Source organism: Kryptolebias marmoratus, linkage group LG2, assembly GCF_001649575.2.
Source record: "Kryptolebias marmoratus isolate JLee-2015 linkage group LG2, ASM164957v2, whole genome shotgun sequence".
Taxonomy (NCBI): Eukaryota; Metazoa; Chordata; class Actinopteri; order Cyprinodontiformes; family Rivulidae; genus Kryptolebias; species Kryptolebias marmoratus.
In genome coordinates this window covers 26,349,051-26,365,082 of record NC_051431.1, presented here as the reverse complement: position 1 = coordinate 26,365,082, position 16,032 = coordinate 26,349,051, and the positions used below count along the sequence as shown (strand labels likewise).

Here is a 16,032-nt window from a genome sequence, read left to right as displayed (position 1 = left end):
GCACGGCGCAGCCTCCACAGCATCCTTTTGCTCCAGGACGCACACAGAGGATGTTGGCTTGAAGTGCTGCAGCCCCACCGTCTTCTTCTTCAGCAGCTCAACGATCTGAGGCACTTTTTGGATCTGCGCCCTCATCCTCAGCTCTGGCTCTTTGAAGTAAAAACCTAATGTTTAACAGCGGCTCTTTATTAGTTTTGGGAGTTTGTATTTTTTTTTCTAAGAGAGTGCTCTTGTTTCTTGGAACTGTCACACTTTACTGCATTATATACCCTGAGAGTGTTTATTCCTGCCAGCACCGAACCAATCAGGGACCGGTCCTTCATGGTGTGGCTGTCGAGCCCACCATTCATTTATGGATCCACGTTGAGAGGATCGTATGACCCCTGATAGACCGTGGAAATGCCCTCACCGCCCCTCCCTTTGAAAATAAACACACGAGTCACAGCGGAGGTGACGCGGTTCGCTTGAACCGTGTTTCACAGCGACCTGCGATTAACCGAAACTTTGGCAAAGCAAACACGACTGCCACACTTGTGCACCGGACAAATATTTGACTGATTGCTGCTTGCGTGTTTGCTTTATTGATAATTTACTTTGGGAAGGGGGTGAAGGGAGAGGAGCATCTTAAAACACAGCTTCACACTTTGCAAATTTATTCCAATTAAAGAGAGAGCTCTAAGTTGTTATTCTGGGACAATTTCTGTTCTAAAACCTTTGCTTTTATCAGAGAAGTTTCCTTTTAAATCCAGGTTTCCAGATCAGACTTTTGTCCAAAAATATTGGTGATAAAATTAAGACAAATTAGAGGTTTTGCAACTTTTTGACAAGAAAAAACTGATTCAACTTCAAAATCTGCCATCTACATAAAATAAATTGTGATTTTCTGTTGTTTGATAAGCTACATTTTATTCTGAAAAACCTTATGAGAAACCACCACTCTTCCATGAGTTTTTTTTTTTTAATCCAAGCAGTAACTTGATCCCAATCTGGACTTTAAAATCCTGTTTTATCCCTAAAACAGATCGTTGTCAACATGTCTCAAAGTGAGGATCACACTAATTGTTCTCACTTTCAAGAAATCTAATCAGTCCTCATTAAACACAACTGCACCCACAAACACAATACAAATACCACTTCATGCTGGGAGCTTCATGCTGCTACCCTGTAAAAGTGTGTGTTCACACACTCAGGAGGCATCAGAACAAGCTTGGAACTCTGTTTTTTAGCTTTTTGGGTGAGCGAGCACACATTTACTCCCCATACACCCTCCCAAAGAACAAGAGAGAGGAGGGGAAAAAACAAAACCACCCACGCATCTACAAATGCACACAGTGTTCTTTTCCTCTCAGACTGCAAGCATGCTGCTGGTTATCGTACTACACAGTTTTAAGGCAGCTTCAGCAATTCATCTCTCATTTCCTTTTGTGTTCCAACATTATGCACAAATTAGTCACTGCCTGGATCGCAAGCAAACTTGTTCAGAACGTTGGGAAATGCACTGTGATGAGAAGATCAATAGTACTCTTAGAGAAGGGAAAAGAAAAACGCAAAACAAAAAAACAGCTAGACTGGAAAACAAGGGGGAAACAGCCTGCGTCTGTCAAAAGATATCAATTACTGACAATTACTTAACTCCCCTTACACACAGATAAACCCCCGCTAACAACAAGCTTTTAGCTTCAGCAGGAAAGAATACAGTTGGCATTAGTTCAGCATGAAATGCCTCAAAATGTGCAAAACACCATTATGAAACCCTGGCAGTGCTAATTTTAATGTCACAATAATGGTTTATTTCAGTATTGTCACCCTCTTATCTTCATTACATATTCAAACCCATCATTCATCAAAGCTTTTTTTTCACTTCACTTTGGAGTTTGAGATTCAAGTGAAAAAAAAAATTACATTTAAAAACGGCATACACCCACTACTGTTGGAGTAAAAAGACATGATAAACATATTTTGACTAGACACTGCACATTCTTTCTTTTTTTTAAGTTTTAAAGTTTTTATAAAAAGATTGACACACAGATCCTATTTTTTGTGTTAGACAGAGCTCTGCACGCCGTTTTCCACCCATTTTCTGTTTTTGTTCTGAGCTAAGCATATAGGTTCAGTTTCCATTACAGACAGATAAATGTGATCAATCTTTTCATGCATTTCTCGTAACAAAGAGGCTTTCATTACAGAAAATCTATCAATCTGTACAGCACTGTATCTGAGCACCTTTGCACTTTAACTGGCACTCTGCGCTTTAAAAGGTATGCATAGATCTGCACAAAAACGAATGCACATCTGCACACAAGATGTCTTAATTATTTATTGAAAATTTATTGAACTTTGTAAAAATTAGCATGTACCTTGGCTATCCAGACCCCGCGCAGCTGCTCCACATTGGATTGATTGGTAGCTGGCTGTGGAAAGGAACAAAAAAAAGTTACATTGTGGAAACAAAAGTCCACTGTCTGGTTTGCAAATGTTGTTTGTGTAACTTCTGATAGTGCAATGAGTGTAACAGTGTCAAAATGAATGTTAGTGGTGTGCTTACTTGTCACCTGCATACTCACCTGCCTTCTCTTCTCCAAGGTGTGCTGCCAAATGTGTCCCCAGTGTACAGAACACCATTTAAAGGTTCTGGGAGAGGCTAATACATGAGTGAGTGTACTTTTTATGTTTATATTGCTTTGTGTTTGGTAAATAAAATTTGAATATGGTTAAAATCTTGTAAATTGATTTATACTTTTGAAAATTATGGTGAGACAGAACTGTTAAGAAGCAATAATATTTTCTGTAACATTTCAGTTCTAGAATGTGTGTATGTGATCCTTTTGTTTGTGAAATGTTTGTTACCTTTTGGGTGTGTCCTTGTAGCGGCCATCTTGGAACCTACCAAAGAGGAGGCCCGCCTCAAACCCAGCTCTTTTATAGAAAGGCCCATGTTTGCCGGACTTTGATTGGCTGGGCAGTTAATTGAGAAGGTGGGGACAACAGTATATAAGAGGACTGTTGGCTGAGCCAAGAGAGAGAGGAGAAAGCTTGAGATGTCATTTTGTCTTGTCTGTGAGCCATGCTGTGCTGAAGGAGGCCTAATAAACCACCTTTGTTTATGCTACAGCCAACTTTGAGGAGTTTTTTTCTTCCACACCACACCTCTCAGTATAACAACAGCAGCATCTTGTCTCAGTTCTTCCATCAGCCTGTGGTAATGTCTGAATGGCAGTCTTCTGTCAGAATCTAGTCATGGTCTCACCCACCATTTTCTGGCTCTTTTTTTTTTGCTAATCCTCTCTGTTGCTGAACTCTGGGAGACTTCAGACTGGCAGTTTGTCGTCAAGTAAAGTCCAAACCCACAACATAAACTCATCGGTTTCTTCCTTGCTCATGTTTTTGGATTAAATGACAAGCAGAAAATACTATTGATACAAACCATGTGATTGTGCGCTGTATGCAGTGGGAACCAAAAAATGCTGTGCAAATCTTGTTGATACACATACTATGCCACACACGTATACTCCAACAGTGTAATATATACACAGCAGCAACTGCATGATATTGTGAACATATTTACACAGTACATTCACTAAGAAAATAAATGAATACATCACTGATATGAAGCTCTAACAAGACAGATAAGAAAGACTGTACAAACAGAGCATTAGCGTGACATAGCATGAGGTTGTGAAACGTTTTTGTTTTGTCACTGCTGTGTAACGTTTCATAATTATGATCTATATGTGAGGTATTGTATAGTGACATTTTAAACTTGCTATGATCACGCTATATAGAATATTTCAACATGACTAGTATTTTTTTTACAGCCATACATCTCAGTACATCATAAAAACACAAGGCAGATATGCAAAAGTGAGAGGGGGTTTAACCGTCAGATTAGGACAGAAATATCATGAGTAGCTACACATTTCACATGAGCCTGGATTGCTAAACCTTTTCAGTGTAGTCAGTTCTGCTGCATTTAAATTCTAGTTTGATTTTGCACTTGGTAGATTTTTACCTTGTGGTTTGGCGAGAACTTCAACTAGTCGATTGCCATTGCTGCTCAACATGTTGCCTTTTTGTCAGTTTGCAATAAAACCCTTGAGTGTAACTGTTACATTGCTGCAGTTTTAGAGCACAATGACAATAGTTGAGTTGGACATCATCTCTGGTATCTCTAATGGCTAAATTCATGATTAACATAACTTTCACTTAAATGTCTGTCTGTACTATTGAGTGTTTATTGCATCTCTTCTCTGATGAAGAAGTTTTGCATTTTATTTGACTGCAGCTGTTTCTCTTAGTTGGCAGGAGAAGCCCAGGAACTCTTCTCGGTGCGTCACGGGCCTGTGCGAGCTGCTCGAATTCTTCCAGCGCCTCATATCAGTGAGTAATTCATTATCTTTACAATATGGATCTACTTAAATGGAAGCACAAGCTCTATTACAACTTAAAATGGTCATAAAACAGTAATGTTGACCTGAGACTTTGAGTAGTAGACATTGAAGGGGAGTTTGATGTTTACATCTCTAATGTAAAGTTAACTACTGTATATAAAATGTACATTTAGTGAAGTGTAAAGAAAAATGGTTTGGAGATATTGTGTGGAACTGAAATTAAAGGATATACAGGCGCGACTAAACAAAAGTTTAAAATTGAGTCAAATTTAGTAACTGGATAAAGAGGATTGTTTTCAATAGAGGTTGTACTTTTGTTCGTTTTGGCCTTCAAAGTTTATCGGCGAAAATAGTGTGAGTGCTGTGGTTTTATGAAAAAGGGAAAGTTTGTCCCATTTTTGAAAACCTTTTCTATACAGATTATGAAGACTTAACAGTTATTATTGTCTGCTGATGAAATGGTCATAATTCAGAAAGTTTTACAGTTATTGAGTTATTATTGATCACCAATCTAATGACTGAACATGTAGGAAAATGCACATAGTCTGACAGTAATGCTTACCTTACATGTGACCTTTGTGTCAACTTTATAATCCTTTCAAAATAAACTATAATGACATAAAAATGCTAGTGCACTACAATGTTTTCTTTTTTTTATTCTTTTCTTTTTTGAGAGGGCGTTGTGCCAAAAACAGCACACCAACAGTTTGGAAACAAATTTGCATTTTACTAACAGCTGTTTTTTATTTCTTTTACCTGAATTGTACAAAACAAGAAACAAAAATAAATCATTTATTCTTTTTTTTTCATTAATTCTTTGAATATGCTCATCTTCAACTTCACTTTAAATATTAGACAACCCATTCCTATACAGCTTAAACAGTTTTTACTTTCCCCATACTGCTTTTGAACAAAAGTAAAAAAAACAAAACAAAAGAGAAACCTATCTTTTGACATTCTCAGAAGTTTCCGGTAATTTCAGGGTAATTTCTAAATGCCTGTACTGTGACAAAAAGGTAGTTTTGGGTTGTGGAGGCAGTTTGGTTGACCTAATTTCAGCACTCAAGGTCATCACTTAAAATAATTTTTTTGATGGTGGTCTGTCTGTAGTTTGGGATTGTGGGCTCTTAAATATCACTTAAATTAAAGAGTGCTTCTTGGTACCTCATTTTAATATGAAAGTTAATCTGTGAGTAACATTGGCTTGCTCTCAGTCAGCGGTGACAGGCCTCTGCAGTCGAGACTGCATGCTGCCAAAACTCAGATGGAAACCTCACTGGGCTTTTAATGTGCTGTTAGTGATTCTTAACACTCCTCTAAACTGAAATTCTGTTTCTAAATCACCTATATAACACAAATATATAATCATGAGATTGCTGGACATTTTGCTGGTGTAGACTCTGTCATCCAGGCCATGGTAAATAAAAGAAACAACAACACAAACCTACTGTACTTTTATTTTATAGTTGAAGATATTTCACTTCCCATCTAGAGAGCCTTCTCACTCAAAAACCTGGAGAGTATGGAGTTCCAAGCTTTAAACTACATGAGATACTCTCTTACGAAAGTTAGATTCACATGCAGACTCACTCCCCTTACAGTGGAGAGTCATTACCAGGGTGGGTTTCTCTTCAAGGTTTTTTATGCATCTACCACTGATTCAGCAACAACCTGGAACAGGCAGAAGCATAACAACTCAGAATAAAGGTAACAACAACCCTCTCACACACCACACAAAAGAAAAGCCAGCCAGGACCAAACCATCACCATTTTGCAAGCAGACAAAAAAAGATCCACAGTGGTTCTCAACACTTCTGAATACCAGGAAAGAATAGCCACATTACTTTGCGACAGCACCACATTTTTAGAGGGACCCAATCAGCACCTACAAAAGATCACGGACTACTTGCAAAAATTTAAGAAGGACAACATAATCAATCAATTAAATAAGTTTTTTTTTAAATACTAAAAACCAGTGTTGAATGGTCAACAGTGCTGCTTTATAGCTTTATTATTGTTATTGCAGAAGATCTTATTGCGTGCATACAGCTACAAAGTATTTAATAAGCTCACGTCTAATTTCTGATGATGTGTTTTTGTTCCAAAGAGTTTGCTGAAGTGATGCGCTAACTTTAGCTTCCATCCTCTCTGTTTTGTATGACTCTTTGTTTGGGTCGTTTTAATGTCCTGACAAACTTTACTAATAAGTTGCTCTTTCACATCATTAAACATAGTTTAGAAATTGTTCTGCTATGGACTTTGTGTTTAGTGTTAAATGTTTTAACTTCTAGATATAGCAGCTCTCTGTAACGTGTCCCCCTCCTCACATTGACAGGAGGCTGCAGTGGCCAAAATATGGTTTCTTGTTTTATAATTGACATCATTGCAAAGTGTAAAAAAACCACTCAAAGTAAGAAAAGTCCAGAATCATTATATTTATGTATTATATAGTTTTGTATTACCAAATTTTGTGGCATTTTGTGTTTTAGAGTAAATTTAATTTTAATGCCCAATTCTGTGAATTTGGTCCCATTTTCCACTTAACTAAAATGATAGCATCCTAAATCTAAGGAACCAGTCTGAGGACTTGGTGAAAACGGGCTTGTGACCCCTTCTGTTGCTGTTCAAAAAAAATAAAAAAATAAAAAAATATGACAATACAGTCTTAACAATCATGATACCAATATTATTAATTTATGACTACTATTTTTATTCTTTGTAATTATCATGGTGAGCAATTCTTTTTAAAATGCATCTTGATATCTGGATATTTATTATGTCCTGACCTCACTTTTGCAATCTACTTACCTAAAAGAAGTACATCCATGGTTCTTCCTGGTATGGGCTTGGGTTCTCAACTGCCTAACTTCCTATCTATTGGATGCATGAGAGCTCCCTTGCCATCTCCTGGGCAGCTTGTCTATCAGTCCTCCTCTGAAAACGTATTACCCTTTTGATGCAGCTCACCCTGCTGACTGAGTCAGACTTTAGTGTGAGCCCAGCAGCTCTGAATTTCTCTGACTGCTTTCATCCTAAAGTGAAAGATACCGGCGTCCTGTTTGATGAGGTTTGAGAAAAGCTGCATGAGGAGGTTTGGTGTGAGGCACATTGTGCTGGTGACTCACAGTCAGCGTCCAAACTTCAAAACTCAGTATGATGCAGTGGCCTTGCCTTTGCCTTGAAAAAATATCCACATGTGATCCACCGCTTTGCTAAATGCATGTAGTTTTACCCAAAGCACTCAACATGCCATTCATCACAGTGAAATGAACAGTCTTGATGACATCACTGAATGGACTCTTACTGTATTAGTACAGGAAAAACAGAGTCATAGAGGGTGGGACTTTTTATTATTTGAGTAATAATAAAATCATAGACTTGACACCCAGTCTCACGCTATGAGAAAAATGGAACAGTAGTCAGAGCATAAACATGCCACAAATAGTTGTGCTTGTCATTCCTTAAAAAATACTTTAAAAAAGTTTAATTTATAATACAATTTAAGATTTAAGATAATTTTGATATTTGTCTGACTGGACACAATATTGTTAATTTTGATTTAACTTAATCTAGTTGATTCTGTCTAGTTGCAGATGGTTTTACTTGCCGTTATCACAAACAAAAATATCAAGATATTATGAATGTAGAATACTGTATTTGATGTTTTCTGCTTTATCTTTAAAATTAATCTATTGCTCAATAACTAAAATTATTTCAGTAATCTCATTTTAAATCTTGTCCTCTTGTTTAACATAAACATTTGTAGAGAAAAAGATTAAAATAAGTGAAAGCATTTTAAGCTGTTTATAGTACCATATTAAACACTAAAATGGGCAGAGAAACACCAGATATTTTAGTGATTCTATTGTTGGTTGTTGAAACATCATAAGGTTGGTTTAAATGACACCAGAATAATTACGCTTATTCCCAAAAGTCATGGATCAAATCATCAAGCTCTTCTACTGGCTCACAGCAGTTCAAACACAAAGTTTGGATTTCAGTACTGCAGGTGTCAGTCAGTAATGTAAAATCTGTTTTGTGGCTTTTTTTATTTGGTGGTGACAAAAACAGCCTTTTGTTCTCTATCCATGTTCCGGTCTTTTGGCAGATTTCAACAACACACAATGGCAGCATTTAAAGAGTTCTGGAAGGGGATGAAAGCAAAGCACAGTAATAAGAAGCAGCAGTTCGCCGGACACATGAGGGGAGTAATTCTCTCAGCAGAAAATAAATATGAAATGAGCAGGAAAAGACGCTGATTGCAATCTGCAAGGGTGCAAACAGTGTTGCTCTGTGGTAACTCATTAAAAAGGCCAATTGTGTGTCATGGAAGGCCATGGGTGGGCTGGACTTGGTCTCGAAAATAGGTGTTTGTCGAAATGGTTCTTCTTTTCTTGTATGGAGACGGAAGTGGTGGTTTTTGATAAGAACATATTTATCCACATCTTCTCTGAAGTTTACAACCTGCCGTTTTCTTGGAAAATTTGTTCAGCTGCTCTGTGACTGGTAACACATCTGTTAAAGACGTGAACAAAATGTGTTAATCACTTTTAAAAAGTATTTGTTTGTGTTTTTGCTTTTAAACAACAGTCAGTTTAAAAGTTTTTACAGTAGAGACATACGGTGTAGCTGAAATCTGCAAAAAGCCCCCCCCCCCTTGCATTAGCAAAAATGGGTATTTGGTGAAATAAGTGGAAAACCCCAGCCCTCTATGGTGCTCTATTGTTTGGGCAATAGAAACAAATGGCTGTTTGTTTGAGGCTTACTTTCTAGTCTGTTTCTGTCAGCCTATCTTATGAAGAGTTCTATCAGAGATTGACAGACATAGGTGTGTAGTTGCCATAGTTACCCCAAAAAGCCACTGACAGCAACCTTTCTTTGGATCTTGGTTATATTTCCACTTCCTCAACAGTTTATATATCTACATATCATCATTTTGTTTAACTTAAGTTATTACCAAAAACAAGTCCCAAGTTACTGTTGGTCTTTAGAGAAAAAAGACAGTGTTTCTTGGGATTTTGGGTAGCAGCTGCATTGGCGGGTCTCAACATTTCTGTAGAAATTTACTAGCTCTTAGATTTGTAACATGTTGTATATGTACACATGAATCCATTCTCACTCGAACATTTAAATTTGCTGCCACATAACAGTCAGAAAAATACATGCTCAAAACAGTGGGTATCAATTCAAAGTCTTCCTATTCATCAGATGTGGGGGTTTTAACCAGTAAGTTTGTTTTAGTAAATGTGCCATTTTACAAAGTCTCAGAGCAGCGTATTTATGTTAGAGCTCAATAACTTGACTGGGGAAGATGTCCGATGACAGAAACATAAAAGAAAAAAGGACCCTTTTGGGAGTGTTAAAGGCTGGCAGGGTAGCCACTTTTACTCTCACGCCATACCGCAGGAACTCAGGCTGATTACATCCGAGCCTCAAATTACAGTCTTCTAAAGGGTAACATCTTCTTTGGTCTAAGCACCCCAATCCCCTGATCCTCTGCCCAACTCCAAAACTTGGACAACTAGGGAAAATACAGGATCACTCTACTCAATGCAGCCTCGTCTCTCATCATTTTTAAAATGAAAGCTGGGTTTCTAATATGCTGTAATTTGACCCTGAAACCCCCAAAACATACAAGACTGAAAATGTTACTTGCTTTTACAGCTCAAAAGATGTATTTATCTTATTTTAGTACATTGCTTTAGTTTTCATTATATTTTGCTTCACACCTTTCTTGAAAAGGGCAAACGCTTTTTTTTATTATTACAAATATAAGTTTATCAGAAATGTTTAATATTTGAAATTCAGAGCTATAGTAGTAATAAAAAACAAAAAAATCTGTCATGGCAATAGGCTACCTTTGAATTTGAGAATGGCCAGCAACAAGAGGCCTCAAATAGCTATTACAGAATGTTATTATTTTGTGCTGATAATTATGTTTGTCATTTGTCTCATCTCTGGACTCCACTGTCTCCTCAGGTCCCTTAAAGACGGACAGTTTTGCTGACAAGAGGCCGTTGCTGGGGGTTTGCAAGAGTGCAGGGTCCTCTGGGTGAGTTAATGCATCGTAATAGAACAGGCAGTACTTCCTCTTTCAACCTGATATGTTTAATAGCCTTTACAGTGAGAGTCACTAAGCAGTTTCACAAAACACTTCAAGTTGGGACTTAGATGCCTTCTGGCTGCCTCGGTGGGATTTCTGAATGGATTGAGGCAGCAAGGGGGTCAAAGCCAACTCACCCTGATGCACCTTTTATGCCACAGAGCGAGGTAGTAACAGCCAAAACGATCGACATGTGAAAACATACACCGGCTTTGATAAAGTAATAATATATGATCTGTGCGACCACCTGGTCCCAGGATTAAACAACAACAAAAAGGTTTTTTTACGGAGGGAAGACTGATGATGACAGACACCGTGAATTGCTGACCTGAGGTAATTTGTTCTGTTTTGAAAATGATAAGAGGGAGATGTCCGTCACACATTTAATGCATTTCACTCCGCATCAACACAGCTGAGTACTGCTCCACGCATCTTTTGGTTCCACAATGCTTGCTTTATTTCGGAAAGCTCACATCTGTGTGGGACAAGAGCCTATTTTTACACCACAATCTTTACTGCTTTCTTTCTCTCTCAATCCTTTATAAGTCCTGCTCCCTGATAATGTATAGAATAAAGACATTTTAAAACTTTTGGACAAAACTTTATACATATTTATGTTTATTTGTTTAAAATTTGATTTGAAAAACTAAAAAGTTTTTTTAGAGTTATTAGGAAGTGGTTGAGAATCTGCACTTAGGTTTGTTACTAACTACCACCTGATTTGGCTTTAGTTGAATTTTACTTACTTTAAATGTATGTTACACCCTTTATTACTGTGCATTAGCACTCAGCTCTAAATTACTCTAGCAAGAAGGAAATAAACTGAAGCAGTATTTGTATGTTGTTAGATTTAACTTTTCTTTACTTGTCTCATAGAATATACACAAGGCTAATTTTAATTTTTGCAGTGCTATGAAGTACAACAAATGGTACGTATGAAAGCAATTTTTCAAATGTAAACGCCATCAATGGAGGCTCAACCTTAAAGTCTGAAGCCTTAACATGAAGCCATGAAGAGGTGAGGGAGTGATATGGGTGTAGTGATTGTGATTCATGGATACCTTGTAGGACAGTGATTGATATGTAAGGAGTATTGTACCTGAACACCCCACAGGCAGACATGAGGGACATTAAACAGATGTGTTGCACTCAGGGATTCCCAGAGCACAAGAGAGAATATATCATGTCTTGCTTTTGTGAAACTAATTGAGTCTAGAAAGTGACAGACCTCAAGAAATCTTACGCTTGCTTTTTCATAATCAGTCAATGCCCTCCCTGTTACCCCATCTTCCCCAGGACAACACAAAATTGAGCTTATTATATAGTCCTCAGGAAATGAAATAAGGAAGTCTGTCCTCAGCTGGGCCTTGATGGAGACCACCTTCTTGATGTTTTCCAGGATCTGTTACCCCTGTCCTTCTGACGCCATTGCTCTTGCTTCTGCTTTTCCTATGTCCTCACTGACACTGAGACATGTAGCGCTTTGACGGTTTGGCGAATAACCCAGGCACCACTCGCCACTAATGCTGAAAACATGCACCACGTTGAAAAGCAGAAACCGTGACCTCTGGCTGAATGGCACAGCCCGGTCCCTCTTCCTGCAGAAGTGCTTGGTAAATAACACTCTGGTCAAATGCAAGAAGGAAAAAGGCTTCCGGGTGCGGCACAGTACTTTCCGTTGGTCCCGTTCATAAACTTACTACAGTCCTCACACAGTTTTTTGTATATAATCATTTTGAAATAACAGCTTTTGTTAACCACCAAAAAGGATGCCGTCCTGACACTTAAATGGAAAACAGATTGAAGCCTTGGCTGCTGTTGCTGTGCTGGTTTAGAAGTTGGTTCAGTCAGCTCTAGGCTTAGATTACAAGATTTGCAAATTAAAGGAAAACCAGAGAGGGGAAAAGCATGTGCTGAAGCCCTGTAGTTGTGGATTTCCAGCCAGGCACACTCAACATAATTTTATCAACGGAAAGGATTATACATTAAGTCCAAACAATGTATAGATGCAGTGATTTTCTTGACAGCAAACTAACATAAGGGTCCCTTTTACTCTCTGCATCAGTGCCAATGTGCTTTTGGAATTTGTAAAGAATTTTCTTACCATTGCAACGGTATGTCTGGTTACATTTCCGGATAAGATGCGTGTTACTTTCCTTTAGTTATCGTCGTTTTCGTTGTATCATAATTTTGATTACATCCACAAGTATCAAATTCTGGGAGATTTTCTCTCTCTCACTGAATGCAAATCTTATTTCCAAGCTGGTTGCAACCAAACTGTCCATGAGTTCACACTCTTGTAGAGCAAAAGTTCAGTAATGAATAAGTGTACTTTGTTCTCTGGAGTTTAGGAACTGTGACATTTCAAACTCCCGCTTACCCCCCTACCCCTCCCCACACACAGTATCTCCAGATGTTTAGAGGATGTGGCTTTTTTTTAACTTTTACCCATTATAGCCTTTTTCACCATGAAGATTAATTCTGTGTGTACTTCTTCAGGACTCTGCCTTATACATGTGAAAGTTCTGGGACAGGATCAAAGATCATACTTGACCTCGAGAAGACCAACACTCTCTTTAAATGATTAAACATTCAACACATCTTTTCTACTCCATCGTAATAGCCACCAATGACCTGTTTCTTATTTTTTCTTTTTCTTTTTTTGTGAGTGGATGAGCACGTATTTATATTTTTGTTTTCTAAAAACACAGTTGGCATTTATCAATGCAGGTCATCTTATTTTCAAAACTGGTGAATTTTGAAGCCATGCCATTATATGAAAGATTCATTGCAAAAATAGGGACATGTCTGTGTATTATAGTTGCATTATAAGTAGTAATACTGTGGATCTTACAAACTAAAGGTCTGATTTATATTTGAGGCTAAGATTGGGCCATATTAACAGTTAGAGATTGAATAGCAGCTGAGTGATGTCCTGTAATGTGACTTTCTGTTTAGACCATTAAAACCATTAAAAGAAAATCACAAGCAGTACAAATGAAGTCTTTAATGATCAAAAGCTGATTTTTTTCCTAGAGGACACAACCCCTTTTTCTTTCTCAACAAAGTTTTACACAGCGTTAAATATTGTGTATTAAATGAGTTTACTTAAGATGAAGTAATTAAATATAATATAAATGAATAATTGCTTAGCATTATTGTCACTTCTCTGTAAGATAGTCCTTAAGGATCAAATGTAACTGTTCTGCTCAGTAACACACAGTAGGTCAGTGTATGCTGCATACACTGACAAAAGTCAGTTGAAAGGCTTATTTGTTATTCTAGATGCATATGTGCTTTATTCTGTTTAGGGTTGTAAATGCTGAGACTGGTCGTTGCTGAATATGCACATTCCACACAGAAAGACCTAGTTAATGCTCAATTCAGTGAGGTGATTAAGTGTAGTATTTGAGTGGGCTGTGAACATTGGAGACTTGTTGGCGACTCAGTATTGTGAGAAAAAATGGCTATATTTCAGTTACAGTCTTACTGAATTTTAAGTGTTTCCAACAAGCGAGGTGTGCGTCTGTGCAAAATGTGGCCAGATTTTGAAAATCGTGGCCTCCTTTTTGTGTGCGCGAGTTTTAAAAAAACTGCTTTTGTGGCCATGCACATTATTTTGTTGTCCACATCATACCCATCTTGGTGCACTTTGTACCCACCACAGCTGCCACCTATGATTTAACCTACTGGAGTAGACTTTTGAAAGAAAGATTTATTTTAACTGAGAATGTTTTTTTGTATATTTATTTAAATGTCCAAGTTTTTCTGTGTTATTCAATAAATGTTTAATGGAACTAATTTCGGTTATCATTTGTTAAACTGAATCATTTGTTAATTTGTTGTATATTTGTCAGATGGGGAATAAAGTATCTGCAAAAATAACAAAAAAGAATATTGGCATGGTATATCTGCCATCAGCTGCCCTGATTTCTAAACATCAGTATCAGCATTGGTCAAAGAAAAAAATACATCAACCAACCTCAGAACACAGCTCTGGTGCTCTAAAAATAATGGAAACTTAATAAAGAAGGGCTGGAGATGCCAGTGACAACTTTGTAATTATTTCAGAGAAAATTTTGCAAAATAATTTTTTTTGAACATGTTCAAAATTCCAACGACAAGACTGCGAGCCTCTGCGACCTACATAACATAACTGAGAACCCCTATGAATGTGTTGAGACATCTTGAAGACTCACTGCCAGATGCCATTCAGAAGCTATTCTCCAACAGTTAGATACTGTCTTAAGCTAACCAGTGCACAAGGTTGCAACCCTATTGTGGAAGTCGTCCCTTAGCATCTTTTTAAAAAATCTTTTCTTATTATTTACAGATTTGGTCAGATTTGTTTTTACCATTTTGTTAAACAAAAAACCCACAAAGGTCACTGAAATACCTTAAACCTTACAAACATAATAAAAAGAAAAAACATTGAAAATCAATCAAATGAAAATTTCTCTCTCTCTGTCTCACACACACACTCTCACTCACTCACTCACTCACTCATTCACTCACTTTAGATCATTAGATAAGGGCACTGAAGGTCACTTCAGAATAGTCCAATGTTTTGTTCTTAGCCATTCTTGGGGTTTTTAGCTGTGAGTTTTGGGTCATTATCCTGTTGGAGGATCCATGACCTGCGACTGAGACCAAGCTGTCTGACACAGAGCAGCACATTTCGCTCTAGAATGCCTTCGTAGTCGTGAGAGTTCATTGTACCTTGAACAAATTCAAGACTCCCTGTGCCAGATGTAGCAGCACCAGAACAGAACCGAGCCTCCTCCATGTTTCACTGTAGATACTGTGTCCCTTTCTTTGTATGTTTGATTTTTTGGTTCTGTGAACATAGGGCTGATGTCCAAAGGACATTTTCCCAGAAGCTTTATGGCTTCTCAATATCTATATTGGCTAATTCCAATCTGGCTTTTTTTATGATTTTGGGTTCTCCTTGGTCATCTTACAATAAGTCCACTTCATCTCAAACAGCAACTGATGGTGCGATTTTTTGATGTACCTTGAACTTGAAGTTAACTCATAAATCTTTTTGGAAGTTGTTTTGAGACTTCTTTGGTTACTATTCGTATTATCCATATTTTCAATTCCTCATCAATTTTCCTCTTTTGGACAGCAAAGTTTTCTCCAGTCCTGTGGACATTAAACTTCTGAATAATCTGTGCCGCTGTGGTCACACTAACATCAAGCTGCTCGGGGGTGGTCTTATAGAATTTGTCTTTAAATTCTTGTCTGAGACAACTTTGTCCTTAGCCTTCTGTGTTCCATGTTTTGTGTGGTATTCACCAAACAGCACAATGCTACTTTTCACCCTTTAAATAGACAGACTGACTGATTACAAGACTGAAGACACCTGTGATTCTGATTACAGGACACACCTTTATTTAACATGTTCCCTGTGGGCCAATCTTTTTAATGGCACTTCTTGTCAAGGCCAGCTCTACTAGTTTGTTTATTTATTTTATTATTAATCTGGTGAACCAAAATTCAAATCAAAGACTGATTTTCATTAGTTGATTTTTAGTATTT

At 37.6% G+C, this 16,032-nt stretch overlaps 1 protein-coding gene across 3 annotated transcripts in view; it reads left to right on the top strand.

Annotated features, from left to right (window-relative positions):
* The window catches only part of bcas3 (BCAS3 microtubule associated cell migration factor), a 383,299-nt gene that overhangs the window by 23,172 nt on the left and 344,095 nt on the right, over window positions 1–16,032 (top strand). For all 3 annotated transcript variants that reach the window (XM_017422045.3, XM_017422044.3, XM_037973032.1), the window contains exons 6-7: window positions 4,296–4,377; window positions 10,368–10,440. In XM_017422045.3, the coding sequence (XP_017277534.1) occupies window positions 4,296–4,377; window positions 10,368–10,440 (155 nt within the window). The remainder of the gene's footprint in view (window positions 1–4,295; window positions 4,378–10,367; window positions 10,441–16,032) is intronic.